Source organism: Nerophis lumbriciformis, linkage group LG03 (assembly GCF_033978685.3).
Source record: "Nerophis lumbriciformis linkage group LG03, RoL_Nlum_v2.1, whole genome shotgun sequence".
In the NCBI taxonomy this organism is placed as follows: Eukaryota; Metazoa; Chordata; class Actinopteri; order Syngnathiformes; family Syngnathidae; genus Nerophis; species Nerophis lumbriciformis.
In genome coordinates this window covers 57,247,762-57,265,000 of record NC_084550.2, presented here as the reverse complement: position 1 = coordinate 57,265,000, position 17,239 = coordinate 57,247,762, and the positions used below count along the sequence as shown (strand labels likewise).

Here is a 17,239-nt window from a genome sequence, read left to right as displayed (position 1 = left end):
AATATACACAAAAATATGTTGATTTTGAGTAAGTAACACAAACATTTGTTACTAAAACCTACACATTTACTGTGTTAATATAAGTAACAAAGTGAATGTGTTAAAATTGACAAAAATTGAGTTGTCCCCCTCTGGACATGGAGATGTGTAAAAAAACAACACAAATTGTGCTCGTTCCAACACATTCGTTTTAAGAGTGTACAGGAAAAGGCCCACACTATATTGCTGGGAAAAAAAACGTAAAAATGTAAGAAAAAAGAGCAAAAAGATGTCATGCAATGTGAAAACAATGCAATTTTGACACTAATTATTAATGATAATATTTTACAAAAAGTTTGGAGACCCCTGATCCAAAATATTAAAAGCTCTCGAAATAAAAAATGAAATAAAAATATCAACTAAGTAGTCACTTAAAAAATAAAAATAAACAAAACACTATTAACTGATGAATTTGAAAAATTACAACATCTACAATAAGAAAGACTGTTAAAAGTATAACTGAACACTCATATTTTCGAAAAGCAACATGTTTTAAAGCTACCGGAGTTTGTGCAATTACACAATCGTAATATTATTACTATTGTTATTCCATCCATCCATTTTCTACCGCTTGTCCCTTTTGAGGTCACAGGGGGTGCTGGAGCCTATCTCAGCTACATTCGGGCGGAAGGCAGGGTACACCCTGGACAAGTCGCCACCTCATCACAGACTATTGTTATTATCGTTACCATTATTATTTTCCTACAGGAAAAGGCCCACACTATATTGCTGAGAAAAAAACTTATAAAAATGTAAGAAAAATGAGCAAAAAGATGTCATGCAATGTGAAAACGATGCAATTGTGACACTAATTATTGATAATATTTTACAAAAAGTTTGGACACCCCTGATCCAAAATATTAAAAGCTCTCGAAATAAAAAAATGAAATAAAAATATAAATTAAGTAGTCACTAAAAAAATTGATAAACAAAACACTATTAACTGATGAATTAGAAAAATTATAACATCTACAATAAGAAAGACTGTTAAAAGTATAACTGAACACTAATATTTTCGTAAAGCAACATGTTTTAAAGCTACCGGAGGTTGTGCAATCACACAATCGTAATATTATTACTATTGTTTTCATCATTACCATTTATTATTTTCCTACAGGAAAAGGCTCACGTTATATTGCTGGGAAAGAACCCGTTAAAATGTAAGAAAAATAAAAGCAAAAAGATATCATGCAATGTGAAAAAGATGCAATTTTGACACTAATTATTAACAATAATATTTTACAAAAAGTTTGGACACCTGATCCAAAAAATTAAAAGCTCTCAAAATAGAAAATAAAATAAAAATATAAACTAAGTCGTCACTTAACAAATAAAGTAAACAAAACACTATAAACTGATGAATTTGAAAAATTATAACATCTACAATAAGAAACACTGTTAAAAGTATAACTGAACACTAATATTTTCGTAAAGCAGCATTTTTAAAGCTACCGGGGGTTGTGCAATCACACAATCGTAATATTATTACTATTGTTATTATCATTACCATTATTATTTCCCTACAGGAAAAGGCCCACACTATATTGCTAGGGGAAAATATAAGAAAAAAGAGCAAAAAGATGTGAAAAAGATGCAATTTTGACACTAATTATTAATGATAATATACTCACCTATAACCCAAAGCTTACACAAATTTGTGTCTTTAAATAATTACGTCTGTAGTTTTTCCAAATAAAAACATCATAATGGCCCTTCATACTTTGATTTGTTGAGGAAAAAGTTAAGACACCCCCGTTCTGTGACGAACATGCGGCTCTTACTGTGAAAATCCTCCCACCGGAACAGCCTCCATGGTGGCCCTGGCTAGCTAGTATGTCGGGCCAGCTTGGCTATGATGTCAGGCGGTGTTATTAATTATTACGTGACAACAACGTCGCAGCAGCGTTAGGAGGAAAGCAGCCGCTGTGTCCTTTTATCGTCAGTCAATGTCAGGTACAGTCCTGCGGTGACTTTTCCTTTGACGGTGGAAGCTGCGAAGTACGCGGGGAGCCGGTTGACGTTAGCATTTATGTTGCGTTCAAAGGTTCGCTAAAGGCAACAGTTTGTCGGTAGCGCAGTGTATTAATCAAGTTGCGTTCAAGGGTTCGCTATTAGCAACAGTTTGTCGTGAGTGCAGTGTATTTAGGGTAAACTTGACCCAGTATGTAGTGTTGGATCGGTGTAGCTTAATAAATACATACATTACTTAATAGATTATTATAGAAACATGTAGTCACGACATTGATTACGTTTAGGAATATATATAAACAATAAGGGATGACCAAATAAACACATTCCCTGAAAACTGCTGTTTAAATAGAATCTGTAGGCCAGATTTGAATTTCCACCCAGGTTGGGATTTTCTCTGTTGTAGAGGCTACCTTCTTGAAATAGCCCAAGATTAACTACCTACTTACGTAACCTAGAAAAAACCTCCTATGAGGACAATGAGGAAAAAAACGTTCAATGTATTTGGAACACCTGCCCACTGAGATCCCATACAAAATGTAATGGAACCCCTTCACAAAATAAAATAAACAAAACAACACTATCAACTGGTGATTTTGAAAGATTACAACATCTACGATAAGAAACACTGTTAAAAGTATAACTGAACACTAATATTTAAGTAAAGCAGCATTTTTAAAGCTACCGGGGGTTGTGCAATTACACAATCGTATTATTATTATTATTATTATTATTTATTTATTTATTTTGTCCTGTCCAGCTTCTCAGGCAAATCATATTGTTGATGTCGATGCCCATATCGGCTGTACACATTTACTTTACAAAAGAGAAGTGTGGGATACTTCTCTTGTTGCCTTATTTGTATTTGACTTTATTAAATGTATTTATATTATCATTTGGTGCAGGAGGGGATAGAAAGAGAAAAAAAGGAAGACAGAGGGGGAAATTGTGGGGACAAGAGGGGGATAAGACAGAGACAAAAACAACAACAGCAAACACAACAGTAGAGCAACATCAGCAAATAGGATATGTACAAATATGATGGCAAAAGTGATAGCAAAGAAGCAGTTAGTGAAATAAATAATACAGAAATGACAATGAATATTATTACACTACAAATGGAGCAATACAAATACCAATAGAAATAGCGCTATTTTAACTACCTACTTACGTAACCTAGAAAAACCTCCTATGAGGACAATGAGGAAAAACGTTCAATGTATTTGGAACACCTGCCTGCTGAGATCCCAAACAAAATGTAATGGAACCCCTTCACAAAAATAGAATAAACAAAACAACACTATTACCTGGTGAATTTGAGAGATTACAACATCTACAATAAGAAACACTGTTAAAAGTACAACTGAACACTAATATTTTCATAAAGCAGCATTTTTAAAGGTACCGGGGGTTGTGCAATTACACAATCGTAATATTATTATTGTTTTTTATTTTTTTTGTCTTGTCCAGCTTCTCAGGCAAATCATATAGTTGATGTAGATGCCCATATCGGCTGTACAAATTTACTTTACAAAAGAGAAGTGTGGGATACTTCTCTTGTTGCCTTATTTTTATTTGACTTTATTAAATGTATTTATATTATCATTTGGTGCAGGAGGGGATAGAAAGAGAAAAAAAGGAACACAGAGGGGGAAATTGTGGGGAATAGAGGGGGATAAGACAGAGAGACAAAAACAACAACAGCAAACACAACAATAACAACAACAATAGAGCAACATCAGCAAATAGGATATGTACAAATATGATGTAAAAGTGATAGCAAAGAAGCAGTTAGTGAAATAAATAATACAGAAATGACAATGAATATTATTACACTACAAATGGAGCAATACAAATACAAATAGAAATGGCGCTATTGATAATGAATAATAATAATTCCATCCATCCATCCATCCATTTTTCTACCGCTTGTCCCTTTTGGGGTCGCGGGGGGTCGCTGGAGCCTATCTCAGCTACAATCGGGCGGAAGGCGGGGTACACCCTGGACAAGTCGCCACCTCATCACAGGACCAACACAGATAGACAGACAACATTCACACTCACATTCACACACTAGGGCCAATTTAGTGTTGCCAATCAACTTATCCCCAGGTGCGTCTTTGGAGGACAATGAATATTATTACACTACAAATGGAGCAATACAAATTCCAATAGAAATAGCGCTATTGATAATGAATAATACCAATAATTTACCTCTATTATCAACAATACAGCTGTTCAAATACAACAATACATATAGGTAATGATAACTAGAGATACAAAAGAAAGCAGAAAAATGGAGGGGAAGAAAGAGAAGCCAGCTATATTAACCTTGTAGTTTGTTATAGTAACAATAGGTTAAGCTTTGTCAGTGTGCCATGTGTTACCCAGTTTACCCTAGGGTAACAACGTTAATCGTAATTTTATTACTATTGTTATTATCATTACCATTATTATTTTCCTACAGGGAAATTCGTAAAAATATAAGAAAAAAGATGTAATGCAATGTGAAAAAGATGCAATTTTGACACTAATTATTAATGATAATATACTCGCCTATAATGCACAGCTAACACAAAGTTTTGTCTTTAAATAAATACGTCTGTATTGATGCATATGCAAAAGTGCAATACATTTATCTGTACAGTAATGTCTTTATATATTATATCTGCACCTTATTGCTCTTTTATCCTGCACTACAACGAGCTAATGCAACACAATTTCGTTCTTATAAAATTAAAGTTAAAGTACCAATGATTGTCAAGGTGTGGCGAAATTATTCTCTGCATTTGACCCATCACCCTTGATCACCCCCTGGGAGGTGAGGGGAGCAGTGGGCAGCAGCGGTGGCCGCGCCCGGGAATAATTTTTGGTGATTTAACCCCCAATTCTAAACCTTGATGCTGAGTGCCAAGCAGGGAGGTAATGGGTCCCATTTTTAAAGTCTTTGGTATGACTCGGCCGGGGTTTGAACTCACAACCTACCGATCTCAGGGCGGACACTCTAACCACTAAGCCACTGAGTAGGTAATCTGTACTGTAAAGTTCAAATTTGAATGACAATAAAAGGAAGTCTAATTTTCAAGAGAGACACTTTGGTTGAATAAACAGGCACCAACTTCCAATGGGTGCCAAAGGGTTTGAAAATTGTTTATGCATTGGTGTTGACACAAAACAGCAATTGGCTTGCCAAATAGCGAGTCCATTAGCTCTGCTGCTTTGTGTTCTATGGGGGTTGTAGTCATTAATCACATTTGTTATTTTTAAAAAGTGGTACTGGCCGTTTTATGCTCACGGACCGGCGGTATATAATGCTATTGCTGAACATAAGAAAAGCTGAACGTAATCACTGTGCACATTAAATCAATATTGGCTTACTATACCTGGAGTTTGTTTTCTGGAAAGAAGATAATAGTGTGGTTTGATGTGCATGAGTGACAAGTGTATTTTTACTGTCCCTTTTACTTGTTTAGTCTTGTTTTGGTCATGGCCAGTCAAACTGAAAATACAAAACAAAATAAACACTCCTACACAAGTAATTTAATTTGAATGGCACACGTGTATACTGTACACTGCCATTGTGAATGCAGTGGTAGTTTTTTTTGTTATTAATGGGTTCCAAAAAGTCAGCTGAAAATTGTCCATCCATCCACCCATGTTCTACTTCTTGTCCCTCTTTGGGTTGCGGGGTGGCTGGAGCCTATCCCAGCTGCACTCGGGCGGAAGGCAGAGTACAACCTGGGTACGGCAGGGCCAACACACGAATCGTACAAAAAAATGATGCCATTTTCCCCAAAATAAATAATGTATATCCAATTAATCTCTTCCAGACGCCCAAAAATATAACCACAAAACACATTTTACACGGAATAATTATAGTTTTAAATGCATAAAACAAAGTAAAATGCATACAGTGCATCTGGAACGCACTCACAGCGCTTCACATTTTATGTGAAAGCCTTATTCCAAAATGGAATAAATTAATTCTTGTCCTCAAAATTCTACACACAATACCCCATAATGGCAATGTGAAAACGTTTTTTTTTTTTCCTTAAAAATGTTCGCAAATATATTAAAGCTGGAAGAAAAAAAAAATCACATGTACATAAGAATTCGCAGCCTTTGCCATGAAGCTAAAATGTGAGCTCATTTGCATCCTGTTTCTACTAATCATCTTTGAGATGCCCGCGTCCCGGTTGAAGATGGATGGATGGATGGATGGATGCATCTTTGAGATGTTCCAACAGTTTAATTGGAGTCCACTTGTGCTAAATTAAGTTAGTTGGACATGATTTGGAAAGGCACACACCTGTCTACAGTATACACAAGGTCCCACACTTGACAGTGCATGGCAGAGCACAAACCAAGCATGAAGTCGAAGGAATTGTCTGCAGACCTCTGAGACAGTATTGTCTCGAGGCACAAATCTGGGGAAGCATACAGAAAAATATCTGCTGCCGAGAAGCCCCAATGAGCACAGTAGCCTCCATCATCCGTAAATGGAAGACGATTGGAAAAACCAGGACTCTTCTTACAGCTGTCTAAACTGAGTCATCGCGGAAGAAGGGAGGTGACCAAGAACCCGATAGTCACTTTGCCAGAGCTACAGTATTCCTCTGTGGAGAGAGGATAACTTTCCAGAAGGACAACCATTTATCTCTGCAGCAATCCTGTATGGTATAGTGGCCAGACAAAAGCCATTCCTTTGTAAAGTTTGGCAAAATGCACCTTAAAGAATCTCAGACCATGAGAAAAAAAATATCTGGTGTGATGAGACAAAAACTGAACTCTTTGGCATGAATGCCAGGCGTCATGTTTGGAGGAAACCAGGCACGGCATGGTGTGGCAGCATCATGCTGCGGGGGTGTTTTCCAGCGGCAGGAACTGGGAGACTAGTCGGGATAGAGGGTAAGATGAATGCAGCAATGTACAGAGAATTTCTTGTAGAAAAACCTGCCCTAGAGCATACCTGAAATCAGACTGGGGCGACGGTTCATCTTTCAGCAGGACAACGACCCTAAGCACACAGCCAATATATCAAAGGAATGGCTTCAGGACAACACTGTATGTCTTGAGTGGCCATAGCCTAGACTCCGATTGAACATTTCGGGAGAGATCTGAAAATGTCCTTCCCATCCAACCTGATGGATCTTGAAATGTGTTGCAAAGAGGGATTGGGTGAATCTGCCTAAATATAGGTGCGGCAAACTTGTGGCCATCCATCCATCCTTTTTCCACCGCTTGTCCCTTTTGGGGTCGCGGGGGGTGCTGGAGCCTATCTCAGCTGCATTCGGGCGGAAGGCGGCGTACACCCTGGACAAGTCACCACCTCATCACAGGGCCAACACATATAGACAGACAACATTCACACACTAGGGCCAATTTAGTGTTGCCAATCTACCTATCCCCAGGTGCATGTCTTTGGAGGTGGGAGGAAGCCGGAATCCCCGGAGGGAACCCACGCAGTCACGGGGAGAACATGCAAACTTCACACAGTAAAGATCCCGAGCCCGGGATTGAACACAGGACTACTCAGGACCTTCGTATTGTGAGGCACATGCACTAACCCCTGTCCACCGTGCTGCCCAAACTTGTGGCATCGTATTCAAAAAGACTTGAGGTTGTACTTGCTGCCAAAGGTGCATCAACAAAGTATTGAGCAAAGGCTGGGAATTGTTTTTTATTTTTTTTACTTTTGCAAAAAATATATTAAAAAACCCTTTCACCTTATCCCGGGTTATTAATTGTGTGTAGAATTTTGAGGACAAAAATAAATGTATTCCATTGTGGAATAAGACTGTAACAAAGCATGTGGAAAAAGGGAAGCGCCATGAATACTTTTCAGCTGCGCTGTATACATGACGAATTAAATGGATAAATGAACATTAAACATTACTTTTACCTTTTTATCACACACAACACACATTATTTTCTGTATTAACATGCCTGTAATAGACATATTGTAGTTTTCATAATTTAGATTAAATTGTGATTCTTTTTCCCCCAATTGTTTTAACTAGCTGGTTCTTGGCAGTGTTATGGATGAACCATGAAGGCCCAATTACAAGTCACAGGTAAGATCACATAGTACAACATTGCTATTTACCAAACTGTTATTTTAACGTGGTGTTTTGGTAATATGTTTTGTTTATATGTGTATCTCCTCCAGTGCTTTCAGCCAAGCTGAAGGAAAACAAAAAGAACTGGTTCGGCCCCAGTCCATATGTGGAAGTAGCCGTGGATGGCCAGTCAAAGCGGACCGAGAAGTGCAACAACACACACAGTCCAAAATGGAAGCAGGCGCTCACCGTGTAAGTACACATGTTCAACCTGATTGCTGCCTTTAGAGGTGGGAAAAATAATCGACTCTCCGATGCATCATGATTAGAATGTGGGCGATTCATGAATAAATGTCCAAACACCAATTAATGATGATAATGCACCGTGGGCGTGACGGGCACTGTGGAAATAAGGGGTGAGCCTCCATTCCTTGGAATGTTACAATATGATGAAGCAGATAGACGACACACGTCTTTGAGCTGCGAGTTTATGTCGACTGGGGCCACATTTTCTGAACATTCTGTTGTTTTAGAAGGCACAACAATTAAATCAAGGATGTCTGCTCCCCAAGTAGGGACTTTTATTTATTTGTTCATTTAAAACGCTACTACGGTTTTCATGCTTTTAGCAAAATTATGCAATACAGCATACGTCAGTAGCCAAAGGATGAGTTTTATAGATGTATTATTAACATTTTTTTAAATTAGATGTAATACATTTAGAATATATAATAATTATATATATGATCTATTAACAATGTACAATATTTTAATAACAAAATACAATTTGATAATTATATACATTACAGGCCAAAAGTTTGGACACACCTTCTCATTTCAATGCGTTTTCTTTATTTGCAGATGGAAATGAGCTATTTAGCTATAATCTGGTACAGAACATATCTGTCTTTGAGCTGAATGTTTCTGTGCATTGTCCCTTCAAATAAAGACGAAACATTTTCATGACTATTTACATTGTGGATTGTCACTGACTGAAGGCATCAAAACTATGACACCTGTGAATTGAAAACCATTTCAAGTGACTACCTCTTGAAGCTCATCGAGAGAATGCCAAGACTGTGCAAAGCAGTAATCGGAGCAAAGGGTGGCTATTTTGAAGAAACTAGAATATAAAACATGTTTTCAGTTATTTCACCTTTTTTTGTTAAGTACATAACTCCACGTCTTCATTCATAGTTTTGATGCCTTCAGTGACAATCTACAATGTAAATAGTCATGAAAATAAAGAAAACACATTGAATGAGAAGGTGTGTCCAAACCTTTGGCCTGTGTGTTTAATAATTAATTTAAAATCGAATCGTAGCCCCTGAATCGTAGTTAAATGGTGAGATTCCCACCTTTACTAATATCTGTAAGACACTGGATTGGTACAGTTTTTTAAATGTATTGGATGACTTTATTTGCATTGATATTAGAGCTGTCCTGATCCCAATCATTGGATCAGATCAGGGCCTAATAGTTTCCTTTTTTAACTGATTGGCGATCAGCTGCCGAGCCCAGCCGATCTTTACCACAGCTGTGTCCCAATGTGTACCTGACTAAAGATTGTACTCTTGTGAAAGATTCTTTCAAATGGGTTGCACGCTCAGGGAGACAAAATTACATTTACGCATTCCTTTAGTTACATGGAGGGTGCATGTCTTGCTAGAACATCGGCTCGAATTTGCGAGCCAACTGCAAGTCTATCCACAGTGCAAATCCACTTCTAAGATACTAATCCTCACCACAAGGGCAGAGAAACTAAACTCAGTTTCTTTACAAGTGTCTTTATCACTGGAGGAATAGAGGAAAATGAATGGCTTAGAATGCTATACACAAGACAAGAAGCTAACCGCTAAAGGTTCAATGTAAAGTAGGGGTGATCGACATCGATGTCGATACTTACGTTAGTATCAGTATATAAACGATACTAAAGGGATTAGATAAATATTTTTTATTTTTCTTGTTTTAATTATAAAAATTAAAAAAATAGTTGTTATTGTTTGCAAACTCAGGGAATAATTCCCCGGATACAGGAAGACTTTGAGGGCATTCAAATTGGAGACAATATCTCTGTTTGCTTTTGTTTATTTATTGTGCAATAATCACTTTATTTGGTTAGAACAATTGTATGTAGCATTTAATGCCACACATTTGTTTATTACATCATCTGATTTTCAACAATACTAGCAAATTCTAAATGTAATAGGAGTTGCTTTATAAATATGTCTTTACTTTGGTTACTTGCTATAAAACATTTTCAGTTCTACAATCTATTGTCAAAGTATCGAATGGGATCTAGGTTGCAAAAATGGTAATTAGGACATCCTTTTATATACATTTGTTTGCCATTAACAATGTTTGGTCGATCCAATTCCGACAAACAATCTGTCTTTATAAAGCTAATGATGCTATATTCTGATTGACACGTTTCTTTGCCTACAGGATCGTGACTCCTCTCAGCAAGCTGATATTCCGTGTTTGGAGCTACCAGACGCTGAAGGCAGACATCCTGTTAGGAATGGCCACTCTGGAGATCCAGGAGACGCTGAAGGCTAACGACTTGAAATGTTAGTGTCATGCTCTATTATTATACCATATCTGTTTCTCTGTGTTTGAGGGAATATTCCACGTGTCACACATTCCCACAGAGGTGAAAGGAACACGCTTAGTCTTAAGTTTTGTGTCTATCAGCAGCTTATCCTTTGCTCTTTGCCATATGTAACGCACACTTTTTATGTAAGAGTCCTCAGTTAAGGCAGTGTTTTATTATGCTGATATAATTACCCTGAGATAACCCATCCAGTAAATGTGTCTACACTTGTCTGTGTTTTTTTGTTGTGGGACATTTTCTCAACACAAGATAGAAAGAAGGAATACAACTGTTTAGAGACAAATATAAAGTATTTTTGTGTATTCCAATCTGCACAAAAAGACAATTGGCAGAATACAGAGCAATGTGATCCATACCGCAAGAGTTGGACATGGTCATACTGTGCTTAAGAGAAAAACGGAAAAAGCGAAAATGTTTTTCCAGAGTTTAAAGTCATGAGTTAATGAAGATCTATCCGCATCCTGCGTAGGAGGACTTTCAAAGAGAGGAACAGACAGTCTCTGTTCTTGAACATCCAGCTTGAAAAGTCAAGCTAACCATTACTTCTTTACTTTGGGTTCATAGCAAGGTGAACGCTAAATGCCATGCAAGTACTATATGTATACTGTATATGTTTGTGTGAAGGTGTGTGTATGTATATATAAACTGTATGTTTGTATATATGCCGAATTTTCCTGGATTATAAAGCGCACCATAAGCTACACCCACTAAATTTTAGAAGAAAAAAATATGTTTCCATATATTACCCGCACCAGACTTTAAGCCGCAAATATATACGTTGCGAAATGAATTATTTACATAGAAAAATTATGTAATTGTTTTACATACCGTAATTGTTTCCAAACGGTGCCTGTAAAACCACAGTAAAACGGCAGATCAAACAAAATAGAAGTCTTCGCTATAGACCCACCAGCTGCAGAAGCTGCCTGTCCAATCAGCTAAAGAGACTGAATAACTCCACGGTGACATCTTGGTGAGTTTACTGAGGAATTTGTGAAACTTATCCAATACAAACAGAATGCCATCATAAATTAATAATACTAACACAGACAGCGTCGTTGCATTACGATCGCACCTTTTTGACCCTCGGGCCGTTCTGTAGCGTGGGGGAAATGTAATGGCGTCAGTTGCTGTTGAGCCACAAACTCGAAATAGCGAGCAGACGTCATGTCCGCATGCAGGTCACATTGCATTCACATTACAAATTGCTTTTTTTTTGTAATGTCAGGATTTCCCCTAGATTGCCAAAACAACTGTTTATTTTATTTCTCTAGATTGTCATTCGAATTTTTTGTATTTCACTGTTAAAATAAACTTTCCATTAAAATACGTAGACCAGTTAATTTCTTTTCCAGTGGATGAACAGTGTGGGGAAAAAATAATTAACTTCTCATTGGCAATTTTTTTAACTACGTTTTCCACAAGTAAATAGGAAATTATATTGAATAAAAAAAAAAAAAATATTATGTTGTATAACAAATAAAATGAATGCACGTGTTGATTCCGTGTGATGCTTCTGTGTTGTCCTTAGTGTCCGAGGTGGTACAGACGCTGCAGCTGTGCTCCGACAGAGACTCCCGGGACGTCGTCGGTGACCTGTCAGTCTGTCTAGATGGCATGCAAGTCGACCCCGAAGCCTTTGCCTCAGCAGAGAGAGACCATGGTGAGATCATAATACCATAATTGGAATTTAATGACGTGTATTTGCAGTTTAACTAAAAAATACCTACATATTATTTTTCACGACAGCAGCATCAAGTAGCTCAATAGTTGTCAACCGCTTTGTAAAGTGCTTTACCGCCACCTCTGGAACTGGAGTGATTACAGTTGTCAGTTCTATGTCTCTTTAAACTACAAGCACAACACTTTAGAGTAAACTACTCATCTTTTTTCAACATTTATTGAGTATGTAGCCATTTTCTATCCGTCCCTTCTCATTCCAGTTTCCCTCAGAGATGATGCGAGACAAAACGGCAACAGGTGGAGTCAACCAAACCTAACGAAGATGATTTAAGCAATTAAATGCTTAATTTGTATTTCTTGACCCACTGCATTTGGTGCAAATATTTCAGGCCAAGCAGAGACACGTCTCCGTCCAGCGACTCTGACGAGTGGGTCATCGTACCTGATGCTTGCACTGTCAACTCCCAGTCCGTAGGAGGTGCCACCGGTTCTCATCGCTCTCGACCAGCTCGACCTTCTTCCGCTCCTGGTAGACCCCAACGCCTCACTAAGTAGTACATGCTTTTGGCATTACAGTTTTAAGTACAGCAGTGGTAATATTGTTGACTAAAAATGTTCGTCTTCGTTATCGTCAATGACCTATTTTCCTTTGACGAAATTAGGACGATAACGAATGAAAACAAAAGCACGTTGCCTTAAGCAATGACAAAATTAACTGACAATTTAGTCAACAAATTAAAACTGTTGACCGAGATGAAATCCAATTAGATTTGATTAGGGCTGCAACTAAAAACTAATTTGATAATCGATTAACCTGTCGATTGTTACTTCGATTAATCGATTAATAATCGGATAAAAGAGACAAACTACATTTCTATCCTTTCCAGTATTTTATTGGAAAAAAACAGCATACTGGCACCATACTTATTTTGATTATTGTTTCTCAGCTGTTTGTAAATGTTGCAGTTTATAAATAAAGGTTTATAAAAATAATTAAAAAAAGTAGCCTCTGCGCATGCGCTTAGCATAGATCCAACGAATCAATGACTAAATTACTCGCCAACTATTTTTATAATCGATTTTAATCGATGTAATCGATTAGTTGTTGCAGCCCTAGATTTGATTTTGTGTTTAGGCGGGTGGGAGAAAATATATCCAATCACAGTTGCATGTGGTAGAGGGGTGGAAGGGACACTGTTTTGATTTTTCTCCCGGAAAACAAAACCCAATACAAGACATCAATACAATGTCTTCTTTGCCGTGGTAGACAACAAAACACCTTGTAAACCTTGTAGCTCGATTTTCTACTGTAAAAATCTGGACATCTTTGCAACAGTGAGTAGGCCAAAGCTAATATTTCCAAATGACTTATACTGTACTGAATTACTATTAAAGATAGTAGAGCAGGAGCAAGGCTGCTTACGCTACCACATGTCAGAAAATAAAGAAATACTTAAAAACAAACTACTTTGTAGAAGACCATGTTCCTTCAGCTGGGCTTACCCGCTAATATAATAAGCAAAATACCCGTACAATGCACTTTAATAAATGTCCTCGCCACACTGTTCAGATATTAATTGCACAACTTGACAACCCAAAAGAGCAGATTTGTCATTTTTCAAGCTAACACACAAACAAAGTTTTATAGTTTTATATACAGTTTTATAACACGGGTTGCTGTATTTACACTGGACAGTAGCCAAGACACCACGCCACTTCATTTGATTTGGCCCTCGAAATCCTCGAAAAATATGTATCAATAAAGTTCTGAAACTTGTCTTACTAAATGTATTCTTTCTTTCTATTTTGGCAGAAAAAAATATACGTACTCCATGCAATCGCACATCTTGTTAACTTAAATATTGTCTAATTATGCAAAAATATATGATCAAACATTCAAATCATTTTTTAAATAGAAATAAATACTAATAATAATGATTTCAAAGCAAGTTATCCATCAAATTGTGCAATGTAAAAGTAGCAATAGATTCGATGGTAAAATTGTGAAATTTGCTGTTGTTTTTACAGCATTTTTCTCTAAATTAAAAAAACAGTACTTTTTTTACTGTAATAAACTGTAGTGCTGTTTTGGCATTTACAGTAATACACCGAAAAATGTACAGTTGTTGATTTGCGGCAAAAACAAACAAACTGGCAGCTCAGGTGCCAAAATGTTACTCTAAAAATGCAGTTTTTTAATTTACAGTAAAAAAAACAAATGTAAATTTTACAGTAAAATTCTGGCAACTGAGCTGCCTTTTGTTTTACCATAAAAACTGCAGTACTGTTTTTCCATTTACAGTAATAAACACTATATTTTGAGGTGAAAATATTACAACTTACCATATTGTTTTTACATTTTAGTTTAAAAAAAAATTTACTAATAAAATGCATAAAAAATTGTGTGCGATGTGAACTTCAGTGAAAACGACTTTGAAACCTCTGAATTAAGATGACTACGATATGACTAAAACACATTTTTGCGAAAAGACTATGGCTAAAACTAAATTAAAAACTGCTGTCAAAATTATCACTGTAGTACAAACTTTATTTCTTGCTCCTTTTTTCTTCCAGCTTCCTCTAGCAGTTCATCTCCAAGTGAGTTAAGTGAGGGTCTGGCATCTGAAGGCTCGCCCCAGGCATCTGCCAGCGTGAGTTCAGATCTTCATGACAACACGGGTGCAGCGGCAGCAGCAGCAGCAGCAGCAGCAGCAGTAGCAGCAGCTGTAGCAAAACCTGCTGCTAATGGGCCCAAACCCGTGGCACCAGCGGCGCCATCCACCGCAGCTTCCAGGGCCATGAGCAGTGGCCCCATGCCACCAGGGTAGAGCTAACTCACACTTATGTCCTGCCTAAAGTTACTTAAATGTCACATGTAGTCATACTAATGTGTCAATTGATCTTTTATGTAGCTGGGAGCAGCGTGTGGACCCAAATGGACGTATGTACTTTGTCGACCACATTGAAAAGAGAACTACCTGGGACCGACCAGAGGCTCTACCTACAGGGTAAGACTGCACATCACGCCTCATTCTATGTTAAATGTTCCAAATTGTTAAGCAATTTGAAATAAGTGTCAGAGGAATTATAGTATGTGCATGCTTTAAAGGTCTTTTCTGATGCCCTACCAGGAACAAGCCATTTTGTGTGTATGAAGCAATGTTCTGCACTTTATCCACTTTTTTACATAACTCTGAACTTGTCCATTGTAAAAAACATCATATCTTGCATACAACAACATAACATTAAGGAGTCAGACACAAATATTAGCAACACTAGCATAGCTATGTTAGCTACAGTGCTATTGTTACTAGAGAGACTATTAATGCTTTAAAATGGAGTATCGGAAATTATCGGCAGGGATGCTGTTTAATAAGAAATTATCGAGTTCGAGCCTATTATCGAATCCTCTTATCGAACCGATTCCTTATCGATTCTCTTATCGAGTCCAGATAGGTTGTTGTATATGGAAAAAAACAATATTTGGTTTAACAAAAGCTCACTTTTATTATATAAGAAAAAAAATAAAATCTAATAAATAAATGAATATTGACTGTTACCCCCCTAAAAAAATAAAATAAAATAAATAAATATTGACTGTTGTTACCCAAAGTATATTAAGTGGGATTTTTCAGAAAAACAAATATACCGGTATACAGTAACACAAAAACAACCTGTCTCTTTGATCACTATAGGTGTATAAATAATATAGTGTTAATAAAATCAGTCCCGTGGGCACAAAACTGAAAATAATACAGCTCAAAAAGTGCACTTCTGCTGCTATTTGACATAACTGTTTGTTATGATGCTTTGACATTTTTGCACTTTATTTCTTTATTGAAAGAAAATTCTATGAAGAGAAAAGTTGTTTGCAAATGTAGTTACAATGCTATAAAATTCAAAGTTAAAGCTAAAAAAAGAAATACACTTTATTGAGTTAACATTATTTCTTTATAGGGGGAAAGATGTGATGTTATGAGCTAGGGAATATAACAACTACACTACCCAGCATGCAACGGGAGTGAGGAGCATGCGCGGTAGCCCCGAAAAGTGTTGTTGCATGTCGCCAGCCGGCAGCTAAGAATGAGGTTATGAGCACGCTGTGAAAGTAAACGTCAAGAACTCAGCCAACACGCCTCGTCTGCATTATTTATAATTAGACAGACAACATATATACAGTGTGATTTTGTTTTGTTTACAAGGAAAGAAAAACAAAAGTTAAAAAAGGGAGATATATGTTGTATATATATGTATGTGCTGCAGTTGCTTTAAGAACGTTGCGACAGCTGCCGTAAAGGAGGTGCGTTGCTAGCCTGGTTGCTATGTTTCCGGTTGGTCGTAAAAGTGTCCGTCATGTGTTTGTACCCTGCTCAAATCTCTCAGTAAAGTTATTCATTGGATTATACCTTTTGTTTTGAACTTTATTACACCTTGGAGCGCTTTTTCCGGTCCATTGTTTTCCTGCTTTCGCTATCTGCGCCTAATGACTGAGCTACGTGACGTCATTTCTTGTGATGTCCAACGGAGCATTTCTGGTCGGGACGGGATTTGTTCCCAGGAATTCGGATAAAGAACCAACTCTTTTTCTTTACTATAGTGGTCTCGATAACGGGTACCGGTTCTCAAAAAGGGATTAGAGTCAGAGGACTCGGTTCTTTTCTTATCGGACAACCGGGAAAACTGGTTTCGAGTATCATCCCTAATTATCGGTATCGGTTTCAAAGTTATCGGTTTCAAAAAGTAAAATACATGACTTTTTAAAACGCCGCTGTGTACACGGACGTAGGGAGAAGTACAGAGTGCCAATAAATCTTAAAGGCACCGACTTTGCGTGCCGGCCCAGTCACATAGTATATGCGGCTTTTACACACACACA

The 17,239-nt window shown here is 37.2% G+C and overlaps 1 protein-coding gene across 1 annotated transcript in view; it reads left to right on the top strand.

The window, feature by feature from the left end:
• The first annotated feature begins 1,824 nt into the window (after window positions 1-1,824).
• Window positions 1,825-17,239, top strand: part of itcha (itchy E3 ubiquitin protein ligase a) — a 36,282-nt gene continuing 20,867 nt past the window's right edge. The window contains exons 1-9 of the mRNA XM_061939772.1: window positions 1,825-1,992; window positions 8,028-8,081; window positions 8,177-8,318; window positions 10,512-10,636; window positions 12,212-12,343; window positions 12,624-12,660; window positions 12,753-12,892; window positions 14,938-15,187; window positions 15,276-15,371. Of these exons, the coding sequence (XP_061795756.1) occupies window positions 8,057-8,081; window positions 8,177-8,318; window positions 10,512-10,636; window positions 12,212-12,343; window positions 12,624-12,660; window positions 12,753-12,892; window positions 14,938-15,187; window positions 15,276-15,371 (947 nt within the window). The 5' untranslated portion in view covers window positions 1,825-1,992; window positions 8,028-8,056. The remainder of the gene's footprint in view (window positions 1,993-8,027; window positions 8,082-8,176; window positions 8,319-10,511; window positions 10,637-12,211; window positions 12,344-12,623; window positions 12,661-12,752; window positions 12,893-14,937; window positions 15,188-15,275; window positions 15,372-17,239) is intronic.